This window comes from Eurytemora carolleeae, unplaced genomic scaffold, assembly GCF_000591075.1.
Source record: "Eurytemora carolleeae unplaced genomic scaffold, Eaff_2.0 scaffold121, whole genome shotgun sequence".
NCBI classification, from domain to species: Eukaryota; Metazoa; Arthropoda; class Copepoda; order Calanoida; family Temoridae; genus Eurytemora; species Eurytemora carolleeae.
Window position 1 is genome coordinate 329,543 of NW_019396146.1, and position 14,927 is coordinate 344,469.

Below are 14,927 nucleotides of genomic sequence, written 5' to 3' on the forward strand. Positions count from 1 at the left end.
AACTGCATATTAAAGGTAGGGAGGGGGGCAGGGGTATAAGGATATGGAGGTGATGCAGGAGGGGGCTTTAATGAACCTAGGGATGGGAATGACTTGAGCCTAGTGATGGGAATGACTTGAACCTAGGGATGGGAATGGCTTGAACCTAGGGATGGGAATGACTTGAGACTAGGGATGGAAATGGCTTGAACCTAGGGATGGGAATGGCTTAAACCTAGGGATGGGAATGACTTGAGCCTAGGGATGGAAATGGCTTGAACCTAGGGATGGGAATGGCTTAAACCTAGGGATGGGAATGACTTGAGCCTAGGGATGGAAATGACTTGAACCTAGGGATGGGAATGACTTGAACCTAGGGATGGAAATGGCTTGAACCTAGGGATGGGAATGACTTGAACCTAGGGATGGAAATGAATTGAACCTAAGGATGGGAATGACTTGAACCTAGGGATGGGAATGGCTTAAACCTAGGGATGGGAATGACTTGAACCTAGGGATGGGAATGACTTGAACCTAGGGATGGGAATGACTTGAACCTAGGGATGGGAATGACTTTAACCTAGGGATGAAATAACTTGAACCTAGGGATAGGAATGACTTGAATCTAGAGATGGGAATCGTTTGGACGAGTTAGAAGTATTTTTCAAAAATGTGATTTATTAATTAAATTTCCAAATTCTTTCCTCGATAAGTTTGCTTTATGATGCGAATATTCTCCTTGATCAAAGATATTTACGATGAAACCTTCTTCAAAACAAAAAAAAAACGATTTTCCAGTAGTTTGGATGAATATCTACAAATATTGCAGAACGCAATAAAAGCAAACTTATCTAGCATGAAATTATGGAATAGGATTAATTTATCAGGTTTGTGTGGTGCCTCCTAAAAGTCTAAAAAGTTTGAATATTTAAAAATAATAACGAGCCTCAAGTTGATGCCCATCAGTAGTTAATGAACACGCTTATCTTGGTTAAATCAACAACTCAGCTCTCCTTAAAACATCATATAACAAATCAACTACACTCAATACAATTTTAAGAGCCAAAGGAATAAATTTAATGAATTTTAGAGAGGTCGCCTAATTAACTACCTTCCGCCGACTCAAATCCTAAGTCATCTATTCAAATTTAAAGATTCACGAGGATTTGAAAAGGTGATTTAGGATTTGAACCAGCGGTATGGAGTTCAGCGTTCTCTCCAATAATTAAAATAGACATTCGCATTTATTCAACTTTTTAATTAAGCTTCTTTAATCGTAGAAAAAAAACTAGGGTTGTTTCAAATGAACGTTTACAAATTGTCGTTACAGATAAAAACTGAAATGCTAAATTTAAATACTGGGTGTCCCAATAAACATGGGAATTAAGCAGCGACTCTCATATTTTCCTTATTTAACCCGACATTGCATGGTATGGAAACACGATAAATCTTGTCCAAAGAAAGCAGCACGAACTTGAAACATCATTCGTCATCATTATTCAAACATGTAGGAATTAGATAAATCCTATTTAAAAAGACACCGGGAGTTCATGATGTAACAAAAGCCAAGATCATCATGAAAATTTTAAAAAGCTAATATGATTGCGTGCAGAAAATACAAGATTCTTCAGAGTAGACAGTGTGTATTTTGGCGTTAAAGAGACTTAACAATACCCGATTCACAACGGTACCCTTGCAACCTTTATCTGATAAATAATAGGACAAATATTCGGTCCATAATAATGAAAAATAATCTAATTCATACTTACTCAAACAAAGCCTTTAAGGGTATCGGTGTGTATTATATTGGAAATTGCCATTTGTGCATGGAGATTCACTGAAAATAACTTCACAGCCCCGTCAAGCTTGGAATGATCAAATATGATATGGGAATGATCAAATATGATATGGGAACATGATCAAATGTGATATGGGAATGATCAAATATGATATGGGAATGATCAACTATGATATGGGAATTATTCTAATTCATGTATTTGATTTACACGTGATATTAAAAATGGCGTTTATTTTCAGCAGAAACCTATTTTACAAAATTAGATAAAATTTGACTTGCATTTCTATTTTAGATAAGAGGAGACTCGTTTATAACTTCTTTGGAAGCTCTTAGCTTCTTCAATATCTCCTCTTTCCTTTCCTTCCTTTCCTTAGCTCTGGTCTTCCTTTCCTGGTTCAAGATCTGTTCCTGGTTTACGATCTGGTTCTGGTTCAAGATCTGGTCCTGGTTCAAGATCTGGTTCTGGTTCAAGTCAACCTCAGGGTGTTTGGACATTTTAATTTTATAGAAACTACATTTTACAACACACTTCATAAATGACACAATCATAGATCAGATAGTTCTTTAATATGTTTGATATACAAAGACAAAACTGAACTATTCATCTTAAAATAATGACGTAAAATGTATCAAGAAAGATCATTATGAAATAAGGAACTAACTTGTCTATTAAAATCTTCTAGAATGTCTTGTTAATAGAATGTCCTGTGTATAAAATGTCCTGACTATGAAATGTCCGGACTTAACGACTATGAAATGTCCAGTCTAAGAAATGTCCGGTCTTAGAATTATTTAACCCTATTCCTGCTGGGGGGGGGGGGGGCCTGTAGTTTTTTTTTACATAACTCAAAAAGTATTGGTCTGAGGCTGTTGAAATTTTCTGACTTTTCCTATATACCCAAAGCCCTCCCTTTAGGCCTAAAACCGGGCTTTAATACCAAATGCCTGAGTCCTCAGGCACACTGCCTGAATGACTGCTTTTTCCTGTAACAAACTAAATCTTTGTTTTGACCCACTTCCACTTCTCAGATTTTGATAAAATTTAGCATTTTTGGAAAGCTAAATGGAAGGAAACGAATTGAACAAATTTTGCGAAAAAAAATTGCAAATTTTTTGCAAACAACCTGTCAAAAGAAATTTACACATTTTTAGTTTTTCTTGATTAAAATTCAGGTTATTTAAAATTTTGCAAAAATTTTTGCATATTTGAAATGGCATGGTCAAGGGCTTTTCAAAACTATATAATTTTTCATTTTTTGGACAAATATTTTTTTGCAAACTTTTTACTATATAACTGGATTTTGCGATAAAAAATTCAATTTTTGCAAATTTGCAATTTTTTTGCAGATTCTAAAAGTAGAGCACACGAGCTTTCCAATGATGTATAATTTGTCATATTTGGACATCAAACATGGGATTTAGAGGGGGGGGGGGTCAAATTGACCCCCCCCCCCAGCATATCCTGGTTTTCAAGTACCCCAGCAGAGATAGGGTTAAATGTCCAATTTAGTGAAATGTCCCAACACCAACCTCAGGACTCAGTTCTTGATTTCTGTTAAGGTCCGTGGGTAGACTCAAGTCCTTGGTAAGGTCCGTGGGTAGACTCAAGTCCTTGTTAAGGTTGACTAGAGAGGGCTGGGACGCCTTATAAAACAAGATTACTAGATACATATACCTGTAATAAATATAGTACAGTGGTAAGCGATTATATCAATACAATGAAGACGCCTTTTTTATTTAAGTTTTGATAGTTATCAAGTTTTTTTCGAATTACAAGTTTACAAGTAATTATAGAGAAGCTTTTTTAATTGACAGCTTCTCTTGGTTTCTTATAGTTAATGTGTATCTATGCTGTTTCATAGCCTGCTACCGTAGTAAACCCCATATTTGTAAACCTGAACATACCTAGTACCTACATATATAACGAGATAACATCATACGTAACCTACGTTCATGAATTTAACTACGTTCATTAGGTTAACTACAATTTAATTTAGCTATGTTCATTAATTAAACATGTACCATAAAACCCAAAAATATAGATTCGTTGGACATGAATCTTTGCTTCTTTACGTTCAGACATGAATCTTTGCTTCTTTACGTTCAGACATGAATCTTTGCTTCATTACGTTCAGACATGCATTAATTCTCGTGTACAGAAGCAGAGAGTCTGATTGAGTTGTATCTCGATTGATAGCTACAGACTAAGAAATTCAGAGAGTTTTGTATCTGGATTGAATACATACGAAGGTATTATTGTAGAACACTGAATTCTTTAGCGCGTGATATCTCGATTTGTATCTGAGTGAAACGTACCAACAAATACAATATCGTTGTATTTGGATTGATACAGACTGAGTATTTTTGATCGGACAGCAAGTTCGAGAGCGAGTTATATCTGTACGATACACATTGAGAATATAGAAGGTTATACCTGGATTGGTACAGACTTATAAGAACTTATTGGAGTAAGGTATTTGTTACATTACGTTTGTTCCTTAAAGTGACTGTACGTGTAATTTCAAGAGAGCATCCATTTGATGAAGAACAATTCCGATGTTTTATCAAGAATCATTGAGTTATCTGCATTAGTTATATTTCAAAATTGATAGTTTTTAATTGTGGTTTATCTAAAAAGTGAAAAAACAAGGAAATTTTCCTAATTCATCACGAACTAAGATAAAAAACAATGATGTTATTCAGATGGAGTTTTAAAGTCTACTGTTGAGAATTCGACATGGTTATTTAAACTTGAAACACTTCTGTCCCTTTTAAAGGAATAAGTAATTTAAGATAATAATAATAATAAGTGATTGATAATTCAATTTCAAGAACAGTCATGCTTACATTGGGAGATTTATCATTTAGATTTAGGGGTTTAAATATAATCTCCATAAAAATAACAATTATAACTGTATGTGTACTATTTATTAAAGTGATTAAATAATGTCCAAAGTTCCTCAATTTCATGTCTGCCAACGTTTTATGTGCAAAATTTGAATTTCTGAACACAGTTTAACAAATTTTGTAAGGTTTGAATGAAGTCAGAAAATAAGAATCCTCTACCTGTGTACCAATAGAGCTATTAATAGTTGACCGGTTTTCATCAAATCCACTCTCCTCTGCAACAACTCTACTACCCTGTAAAAAAAGGATATTTACAAAATGAATGCTATTCCCAAACATGTTTGTGTCGTCAAAAGTAAAAATATATATTTTAACATTTTTCCGACGTACTTTTTGAACTTTTTTCTTTCCTAGCATCTTAATCAATAAAGTTGGAATATGAATATGTATCACACTCCGCTTTCTCAACTCCCAAGAGCAAACGTGAAAAATAACACCCCCCCCCCCCGGCCCCCCCACCTAACCTTGGATAAATCTAGTTCCTTCTGACCAGTCTTATCTGCTGTAACAATTGCTTCAACTCCTTCAATACCCTGGTAAAAATAATAACATTTTTGCAGGGGTGTATATTTTCTCTAAAAAAAATTCCCACCCCTCACCCTTTCAGAAAATCATTTATTTTCCCCGAGAAGTTTGCATGCAGCGGCTTCAATTTTTAGGGGTTTATTTGGTGAATTGGAGAAAATAAAATGAACTTTTGAGTAAAATCTATCGAAGAGAATGAAAAATTTGCATTTTTTCATTTTTCATTTTTTCAAAATTCATTCCCCCCATTGGTCGGGGGATGGGGGGTTATTCAAAAACATACAGTACACCCCTGAATTTTTGAATCTAAAAGGTTTAATAAAAAAACACATTTTAAATTATAACCTTGGATTCATTTTCAATTTCTGTATTCTGATTCTGAGCTCGTTTAAGACCTGAAAAAATAATGAATGCTTAATGCTTATGTGGAACATTTAAAGCATTGTACGACCTTTGAAACTGTGGAACAGAAATACGACATTTTATCGATCTAGTTTGGATTTGATCTTGTTGGAGAGCAAATAGTTTTATTATATAGCTTTGGTTTGTGTTCATACGACTATTTGAAATGATAGCCTGATTACAATCATCTTAATATTCCATAGTTGTATGGTTCCCCCTGTAATTATATATGTATTTATGTTAATCCAGACAAAATAAAGGTGTAATTATTATTCAAAAATTTATATAAATTTATCAAGGGCTTTGAAAGTACAAAAATCTCAGACCAGCACCCCAAAAAGGCAAACCCCTTAATTATTGCATACTTGTTTCAAGGTAGTTAAAGTTGTGCGCATTTGCCGCAATTTCTCTCAAAATCTCGGGTTGTACCTGAACAGGAAGGCCAACCTTAGGGGCGTTTCTAGAAATTCAATAGTTATTTCGAATGTAAATCATTTTTACTGTATAATTTTAAAAACTCTTTATCTGGAGTTTTACATGTGAGGATGAAAAAATACGATCAAGTTTTTACGGTTCCTTAATTTTGTTTAACCATTTTCATTAATTTTTGTCAAAATCATTCTTTTAAAGTACATATGTACAAATTTTAGACCTATATGTTTAATTTTGACAGCAGAAGATAGACTTCTAAAAAAAATGCGTTTGATTTAAAAATAAATGAGGACTTTTCGGGTATAAAAAGGTTTAAGGCATTCGGAGGATTTTTAGTCCACTTTAGGGGATTTTCTAGGTCGCCTGCCTGGACTGGGGAAGCAGCAAGACTATTCTGAGAACCATTCTTATCTCTTAAAATAAAAGTTTTCATAAAATAAATCAGCGTTAAAAAATGTTTATATTTTACCTGGCAAGAAGCACATCACTAGTTCTAGAACTGTTGATAGATTTTAGTCTCTTCTTTTGTGCTGATAAAGTCAACCTAAAAAAAGAACTATTTTATTTAATCTCAATTGAAAAATTTTTATAAGTATTTTTTCTGCAAACAATCAATTTATATGCAAATGGATAAAAATATTTAATTATAAAAAATTATGAATAAAAATTACTTCATAGCCTCATAGTCATATTCCCCCTTTTTGGCCGGTATATCCGTCAGTCCAGGACTGATGCTAGGTCTGGAGTTGAGGTTCTCCACGTGGGAAACAGATATGGCCGGTATATAGGTTGGGGGTAGAGCTAACTGAGAAACCTCAGGAGACAGGCCCTAGTTCGTATTGTAAATGGACCTCATGATAACAAAAGGCTAAATAACAATATTTTAAAACATTTCTTATTATTGTAAAGGGACCGTTAACCCGGATTCTAAGTTATTCATTCTTCTAAAGTAAACGGTAAGATCTTCATCACTGTGTGCATCTTCTTTTTAATCATGATTTTAGTAAATCGGATATACTTGGATATACCGGATATACCTGGATATACCGGATATACCGGATATACCAGATATACCGGATATAACTGGGAAACTATCCGTTAACAGTAAAAGCCGTTATTTTCTTAGACCTAGCGCAACCTGAACCAAAATACTAAGAATCTTTCATTAATTGTTAATACCAATTACAAACTGATTAGATGTGTTTGGCTTTTAGAAAAATATATATTTTAGTAAGGTTGAGTTAGTAAGGTTACATGAAGGGGTTTCACCGTTAACAGAAGGTTTTTGAGGCCTAATTTATGCATTAAATATTGATAATACAATTACATTCCTGTGTCTCACATTCCCCTATGATGATTTTTGGAATAGTTCTTGATAATTCATTCAGTGGAATCATATTTTCAAGTTTCTGATTAAGAAAAAATAATTAGTTACACGGTGGCCCACTAAACGTGACAATAGAGATGACTTATAAATATGGTCTATTAAGATTATTAATATGCTCAGTAAAATGATGAAAGGGCTTTTTGCACTCCAAAATATAGAAAACAACTACTTTTTATCTTTTACGTCACGTTCCCGTACATACCATCCCTGATTTGTTATGCCAAATTTCTAAATTGCCTTGTTTTTGTTATTCTTTAACTATTATCATTGATATACATTTTCATATATTGGAAAATTTCATAGATAATAAATTTTATAGATTGGACATTTTAAAGATAGGACATTTCAAATTCAAAGATGTACATTTCAAAGATGGGACATTCCATTAATTGGAAATTTCCCAGATTGGACATTTTATAGATTGGAGAGATAGCTAGGGGCTAGGACATTTAAAAAATAGCTTGGAAATTTTAAATATATCTAGGACATTTCAAAGATAGCGAGGACATGTCAAAGATAGCTAGGACATTTCAAAGATAGTTATATAGGACATTTCAAAGATAGCTAGGACATTTTAAAGATGATGGGACATTTAATAAATTAGACATTTCATAGATTGTACTTTTTATAGATTGGACATTTCATAGATTGGACATTTAATAGATTGGACATGTCATAGATTGAACATTTCATAGTGTAGACATTTAATAGAGTAGAAAAACTTGTCATAGATTGGAAATTTGTAGATAGGACATAGATAGGAGTGAAGGACATATTTCATAGATCAAACATTTCAAAGATAAAGCATTTAATTGTATTCATTTCAAAGATTCGTCATCTCTAAGCTTGGAATCTTCAGAGATCAGAACTTTCCGAGATAATAAATTATATAGATAGGACACATCATAGATTATACATTTTATAGATAGAACAGTTCATAGATAATAAATTTTAAAGATAGAACATTTCATAGATAATAAATTTAACAAACAAGACATTGTATAGATAGTACGATAATCATATGAGGAAAATAATTTAATATTGGAATTGCTTTAACGAGATGAAATAATCTCAATGACTTTTTTCCATAAACTAACATTCAATGATTTTGATTGTGGTACCACTTCAACTTGAGCTATGCGAGATAAGGGTACTGCTAAGGTACTTCAAAACCAGTTTTAGCTGATGGGTGGGGGTAGAATCGACCCTCATCAGCTCTTAATTCTGTCTATTTTGTCCAAATATTACAACTGAATGTTGACTTTTGGAAAAGCTCTATTTAATCAGTATCCAATTATAAAGTAAAAAAACAGTTGGTTGAAATTTTGAAAAAATGATAACCTTTCCATTTACAGATGCAGAAAATTATGTTCTCTACCTGGGTTGACGTCATATTTGATGGTAGAAGTTCATGGTGTACAGACGGAACTACAGCAGTGCACGAAGCATTTCTAGAAAATATATCTTAAAGATATGAGATCATTTGGTTTTAAGATTCCACTTCAAAACAATCTTAGTTTAACAGTTATGATATATCTATTTCTGAACTCATTGTTCAGGGTCCAGATTTAATAAATAACCAGAAATGGTTGAACCGCGTGGACGAGGTTTAACCGCTTATGTTCAGCTAGAACTATGGCATAATAGGTCCATGGCAATGACGAAAAAACTTCTCAAAAGGTATGTGCATAATACACTGGCAACTGTAGTACATTTGAATTTCCGAGCCGGGTCAACCTTTCTGGTCCCAGTTAGTACTGTATCACCCGGAAATTGGGTATATAAAGTAGACACTTAATAGGACTAGCCAGTGAACAAGGTTGACGCGGTCAGACTTTAGGTTGAATTTACTTTTACCAAAGGGCCAGAGTTGCGTGAATACCCTTTGTGAAGTACACAACATGTTTGTAAAATTCGAGAATTGAGTTCCTGCGCGGCGCGATTCATTAAATCTGGCCTCATAAGCTCGTTTTCCCAGTTAACAAAATAAATGAATTCTTAGCGATGTTTCTAATATTTTCATTTTGTTTTAATTCTGAATATCATTGTTTGTATTTGAATAATTCAGTGCTAAGGAACTATATCCCTTTACAAAGAACTTGAATCAAGAAACAAATATGGATTTAAAACCAAGTTTTAAAATTTGAACAATTGTATTAAAAGGAAGGGTTGCAAAAATTACACAGGATTTAAAATATTTTAAATTGTAGATTAAAAGAAACTCTTTTATCTCTGTTCAATGTTTATGTAACAAAAATCTTCACGGACCCCAAAAATGTTCAGATAGGACAGTGCGCGCACAAGTTAATATACATATTGACAAATTTCGAAATTTGTTTAGCCTTTGTTGCCCTTCAAGTACTAATAGGTGTTCTTAAAAATATTCAGCCGATTCGGTCCAGCAGTTTGTCCAGCTATAGCTGACATATATATATATATATATACAAAGCAAAGAGCTTTATTATGTAGATGTATTTAAGATGTAAACAGACCAAAAATGCATTTAAAATGTAAACAGACCAAAAAACACGAGAATTCCTCATCTCTTTGAATGTAAATTGTATTTGTGTTCAATTTATACCTGGCTGTTGTTATACCCAAAGGTTTCCTCTCCAAGAAAGGAAAAGGTGATAATCCTAAAAAATCACGGATTTCATAATCCTAAGATTTATAAAATGTACAAATAATAAATATTTTTATTAAACGAAAAAGTTTTTACTCTAAATTTTATAATTTATTTAAACAAGGAACCATTTCTATAAATAACATCCATTAAAAGGACTGTAGGCGTAATTTCAATTGATGAGTCTGATTAACAATAATACCCTTTAAATCTTTGGCTGATCATGAAATACCACTTTGAACATATCTGGTATTTCCGAAATAATCCGTCAAAGGTTTAAAGGGTATACCGTTGTAAATGGCTTGTGACTTTTGCATGGTGGGTCGCTTGAAATAGCACTCATAGTCCCATATAATAACCTGGTGACTTTATATTGTAATAAACTCCATCCATGGTTACATCACAGTGGTTAGCAGTGGAAGGATAAGCCTGAAAAATATTTCATAAAAAGAATTTTAGAAAAGTTTTTTTAGTTAAATCATTTACACTCGGTCATAAAGAGGACTATCAAATACCCACAAAGGATCAGACTTTAGATACAGGGGGCGGAAACGTCATGTGTGTCTGTCCAAAAGAGTGTGTGTAAGTAATAACGAACTGAAGGTGTGTACTGTAGGTTTATACAGTACATAAGAATCTCGGTATTTGTACAGTCTATGAGGGTATTTGTGTTTATTGTTAATTGTTTACTTAAAAATAAGTTTACTATACATGTAGTAAATAAATAAATAAATAAAAGATCAACCATCATTCCGTGGAAATCAAGGCCGAGACCCCATCAAAAATAACCACCAAAGGATGGAAATTAATGTATATCCGATTGTGACATAAGTCAACACTATAAGCCAAATTTTCATGCAAAGAATATAATTTGTTTAAAGTTTACAATAAACTACTAGATATTTAAGCTTAATTTTAATTGACGACATTATTCTGCAATTTCCTTGACTGTAGTCATGTTGTGTGTCTGTACCAAAAGAGTGTGTGTGTGTAATAACGAACTCGTCTGCAAAGCAGTGCGACTGGTTTGTTTTCTCACGCCAGACCAGCGCCATTTCCCTTCCTTTTATTCTCATTCCCTGTTTAAAGACGACTGAACGGAATTTGTTTTGTTTAAATCCTGGTTCCCTGCTGCTGCAATGTTTCTTTCTTAGTTGAAGTTATAGTTTATCCGTTCCGCATCTAAGACAATTTTTGCGACACCACACTTAATTAAATATAAAGTTCATCCTTTGTGGGTAACCCTGCATAATAGAACAATAAAATTTGACATTGTTCTAAAATGACATGAAATTCTATTAATTGTAAAAGTGAAATATTGCGGTATTCTCCATGGTTTCACGGTTAGCATAAATTGGTTGAATTTCTTTTCACTTGATTTATTGATTTCACAACATTGACGACATTGATATGGATGAGGTTGACAGTAGGGTCGAGTTTTTAACACCATTTCTAAACGATACAAAGGACTGTCTGTAAGAGTAACATGTTCTATCCACAATGCTATCTGACCAATAAAAAGAAGAAAATAAATCGCTTTTCCATCCATAAACATAACAAGTACGATATCTGAAAATTTTCTTTAGTCCAATCCATGTGGCATAAATCCTGAAGTCACTTTTATTAAAAAATAAATTTCTCTAGAGAAAAAAATAAAATTTCTTATGTATCTTAGATGAGATGTTGGGATATACATATATATATATATATATATATATATAAAATGGAGAGTTGACATTCCCTTTACTGACAAAGATTTGAAAATCTGACCTGTTCTTGAATTTTAAAAATGTCAGCTCCATGGTTTTCAACTTTCACATCAACCCTTTATTAGAAAAATTGAATTAAAAACAGATTTTAAATTATTTGCACTTTTTAATTATAATATAATTAACATCTGTATAGGCACATATTGGTATTATTAAGTGGAACCCGAATAACAATTTTTCAAATTTTTACATCTGACTTGACCTATTATTTTTAGGAAAAATCTTTTCAATATTTTTAACCCAATTTTAAGATCCAATTAACTATCAGATACTTTGTGTATACAGCGACCGAACTTAATAATTATCTAATGCCGGTTCAAATATAAATCACCTATTAGGAAGAAAGGAGAAGGATGGAGAAGAAGAGAGGTTAAGAAGTAGGAGCAGAAGGGAGGAGAAGAAAGGGAAGGAGAAGGACAGGAAGAAGAGTTTCCTCCTGTCAGAGTTGGATGGAGATAGTGATGATTTTCTACCTGTGAGTATTTTATCTAAATTCCAGGGTCTGTTTAAAGGTTTAAGACTTTATTTACACTCCCCATTGAACCGGTGGTCTGTAGTTCAGCAACCTCGCAAATTCATTGAATTCGATCCAAGATTTATTAAATTTGATCCCGAATAAGAATGTGTGGTTTATACCTAAGTTTTCCAATGACAAGAAGTAAAAGAAGAAGAATAGCTGAGATGGTTGCAGTCCAACTAAAGCAAGATATAACTCCAGCTAGCTCCCATCCGACCAGGAAACCCATATCCTTACCAGGATTCAACAGATCTGGGGATAAAGACGGGATTAAATATCACAAAAACAAACATTTAAAAGTTTTGACCTTTAACATCTGAAAAATTGATAAATTTTCCCAGAGTATTCAACTATTGAATATTACATAAACAAATAATTTTAACAATTCTGTTTTCTATAATAACTCGCTATATATAAACTTTTTCTTATTTACAGCTATGAACAGTTAATATCTTTTTGGAGCGAAGAAACCAAGTTTAGAAGATTTAGTTTCAAAATTGATAAATGTTTTATTCTCAATATTTCATCCCTATTGTTTGTTTCTGCAAGGACTGCAAGTCACTTCTGTAGTAAAACCAAAATAATTAAAATAATCAATTTTCAAAATTCTTTATCTTATCAATTTATCCTTGATCAGACAAAGCGTTGTGAATTCTTTTATTACCTGTTCTAGCAAGCAAAGGTGTTGCAATAGCTCCCCATATACCAGCTCCAAGATGGACAGATACTGCATCAGTTGCATCATCTAATCTGGAATATATGGTATCAAGAAACTAATCATGTACTTGATGTTGTGAAAATGTATTCGCTAGCGCAGTAACTGTTTCTTGGGCTTAAAAGAAACCCGATTCTTCAGATAATGATTTGTTGTCGAAAAAAAAATAGAAGTTGGCTAGTTATCAGGTGCAAAGCTCCAACTACTAAACCAACCTATACCTGCATATAGCTAGAAGTTGGCTAGTTATCAAGTACAAAGCTCTAGCTACTAGACCAACCTATACCTGCATATAGCTAGAAGTTGGCTAGTTATAACGTACAAAGCTCCAGCTACTAAACCAGCCTATATCTGCATATAGCTAGAAGTTGGCTGGTTATAAAGTGCATAGCTCTAACTACTAAACCAACCTATACCTGCATATAGCTAGAAGTTGGCTGGTTATAAAGTACAAAGCTCCAGCTACTAAACCAACTTACACCTGCATATAGCTAGAAGTTGGCTGGTTATAAAGTGCAAAGCTCCAGCTACTAGACCAACTTACACCTGCATATAGCTAGAAGTTGGCTGGTTATCAAATACAAAGCTCCAGCTACTAAACCAACCTATACCTGCATATAGCTAGAATTTGGTCGGTTATAAAGTACAAAGCTCCAGCTACTAGACAAACTTATACCTGTATATAGCTAGAAGTTGGCTGGTTATAAAGTGCAAAGCTCCAGCTACTAAACCAACCTATACCTGCATATAGTTAGAATTTGGCTGGTTATAAAATACAAAGCTCCAGCTACTAGACCAACCTATACCTGCATATAGCTAGAAGTTGGCTAGTTATCAAATACAAAGCTCCAGCTACTAAACCAACCTATACCTGCATATAGCTAGAAGTTGGTCGGTTATAAAGTACAAAGCTCCAGCCACTAGACAAACTTATACCTGCATATAGCTAGAAGTTGGCTGGTTATAAAGTGAAAAGCTCCAGCTACTAAACCAACCTATACCTGCATATAGCTAGAAGTTGGCTAGTAATAAAGGAAATCTACAAGAAGATCCGCAGCCAAGCCTAAAAAGGTTGCTGAGGAAAGTGAGGAAGAAGAAGACGAAGAAGATGAGGAGGAAAAGGAAGAAGATGAAGATGGTGAGGACCAAGAAGAAGATAATTCTCGTGGAAAGAAGAAGGAAGATAAAAAGAAGAAGAAAGAATTTGATGACGAACAACCTGAAAACCGACAAAGAAAGGATAAATACCAAGAGGAGACCCCGATCAAAGGAGGAAGAAAAGAGAAGAAGGCGGAAGAACTTAAGAAGAAGAAAAGCAGAGTTATAGACTCTGAGGAAGATGAAGAAGAAGAAGAAGAACCAAAAAGAAAGGAAGAAACTCCGGCTAAAGGAAAGAAAGAACAGAAAGAAAATGAGAAGAGAAAGAACAGCAGAGTTGTAGAATCAGCAGATGATAAAGAAGAAAGCAGAAAAGTAACAGGAAGGAATATTGAACCAACACCAGCAAAGGGAAAGAAGAAAGAGGACGAAAAGAAGAAGAGTAAAGAAGTAGCATCCGAAGAAGAAGATGAAGAACCAAAGAAAGGACGTAGAGGAAGAGAAACAGAATCAAGTGCGGAAGATAGCTCCCAAGAGAGAGAGAAGAGAAATGGTGGAAAGGAGAGTGGAGAAGAAAGGTTGAAGGATCGGAATCGGAAAGGAAGAAAGGAGAAGGATGGAGAAGAAGAGAGGTTAAGAAGTAGGAGCAGAAGGGAGGAGAAGAAAGGGAAGGAGAAGGACAGGAAGAAGAGTTTACTCCTGTCAGAGTTGGATGGAGATAGTGATGATTTTCTACCTGTGAGTATTTTATCTAAATTCCATATGCAAATGGATA

The 14,927-nt window shown here is 33.8% G+C and overlaps 1 protein-coding gene across 3 annotated transcripts in view; it reads right to left on the reverse strand.

Annotated features, from left to right (window-relative positions):
- Positions 1 to 1,991: 1,991 nt before the first annotated feature.
- LOC111696322 (putative ammonium transporter 1) overlaps positions 1,992 to 14,927 on the reverse strand; it is a 23,028-nt gene continuing 10,092 nt past the window's right edge. The window contains exons 13-29 of one of the 3 annotated variants that reach the window (XM_023465894.1): positions 13,004 to 13,089; positions 12,459 to 12,591; positions 11,824 to 11,878; positions 10,413 to 10,482; positions 10,012 to 10,066; positions 8,809 to 8,881; positions 7,375 to 7,452; positions 6,715 to 6,872; positions 6,513 to 6,587; positions 6,411 to 6,456; positions 5,977 to 6,040; positions 5,555 to 5,604; positions 5,149 to 5,217; positions 4,844 to 4,918; positions 3,400 to 3,421; positions 3,308 to 3,369; positions 1,992 to 2,254 (exon numbers count right to left, since the gene is read on the reverse strand). In XM_023465894.1, coding sequence (XP_023321662.1) covers positions 2,066 to 2,254; positions 3,308 to 3,369; positions 3,400 to 3,421; positions 4,844 to 4,918; positions 5,149 to 5,217; positions 5,555 to 5,604; positions 5,977 to 6,040; positions 6,411 to 6,456; positions 6,513 to 6,587; positions 6,715 to 6,872; positions 7,375 to 7,452; positions 8,809 to 8,881; positions 10,012 to 10,066; positions 10,413 to 10,482; positions 11,824 to 11,878; positions 12,459 to 12,591; positions 13,004 to 13,089 — 1,360 coding nt within the window. In that variant the 3' untranslated portion in view covers positions 1,992 to 2,065. Of the gene's footprint in view, positions 2,255 to 3,307; positions 3,422 to 4,843; positions 4,919 to 5,148; positions 5,218 to 5,554; positions 5,605 to 5,976; positions 6,041 to 6,410; positions 6,457 to 6,512; positions 6,588 to 6,714; positions 6,873 to 7,374; positions 7,453 to 8,808; positions 8,882 to 10,011; positions 10,067 to 10,412; positions 10,483 to 11,823; positions 11,879 to 12,458; positions 12,592 to 13,003; positions 13,090 to 14,927 lie in introns of all 3 variants that reach the window. The other 2 variants (XM_023465893.1, XM_023465895.1) reach the window with 2 other exon arrangements.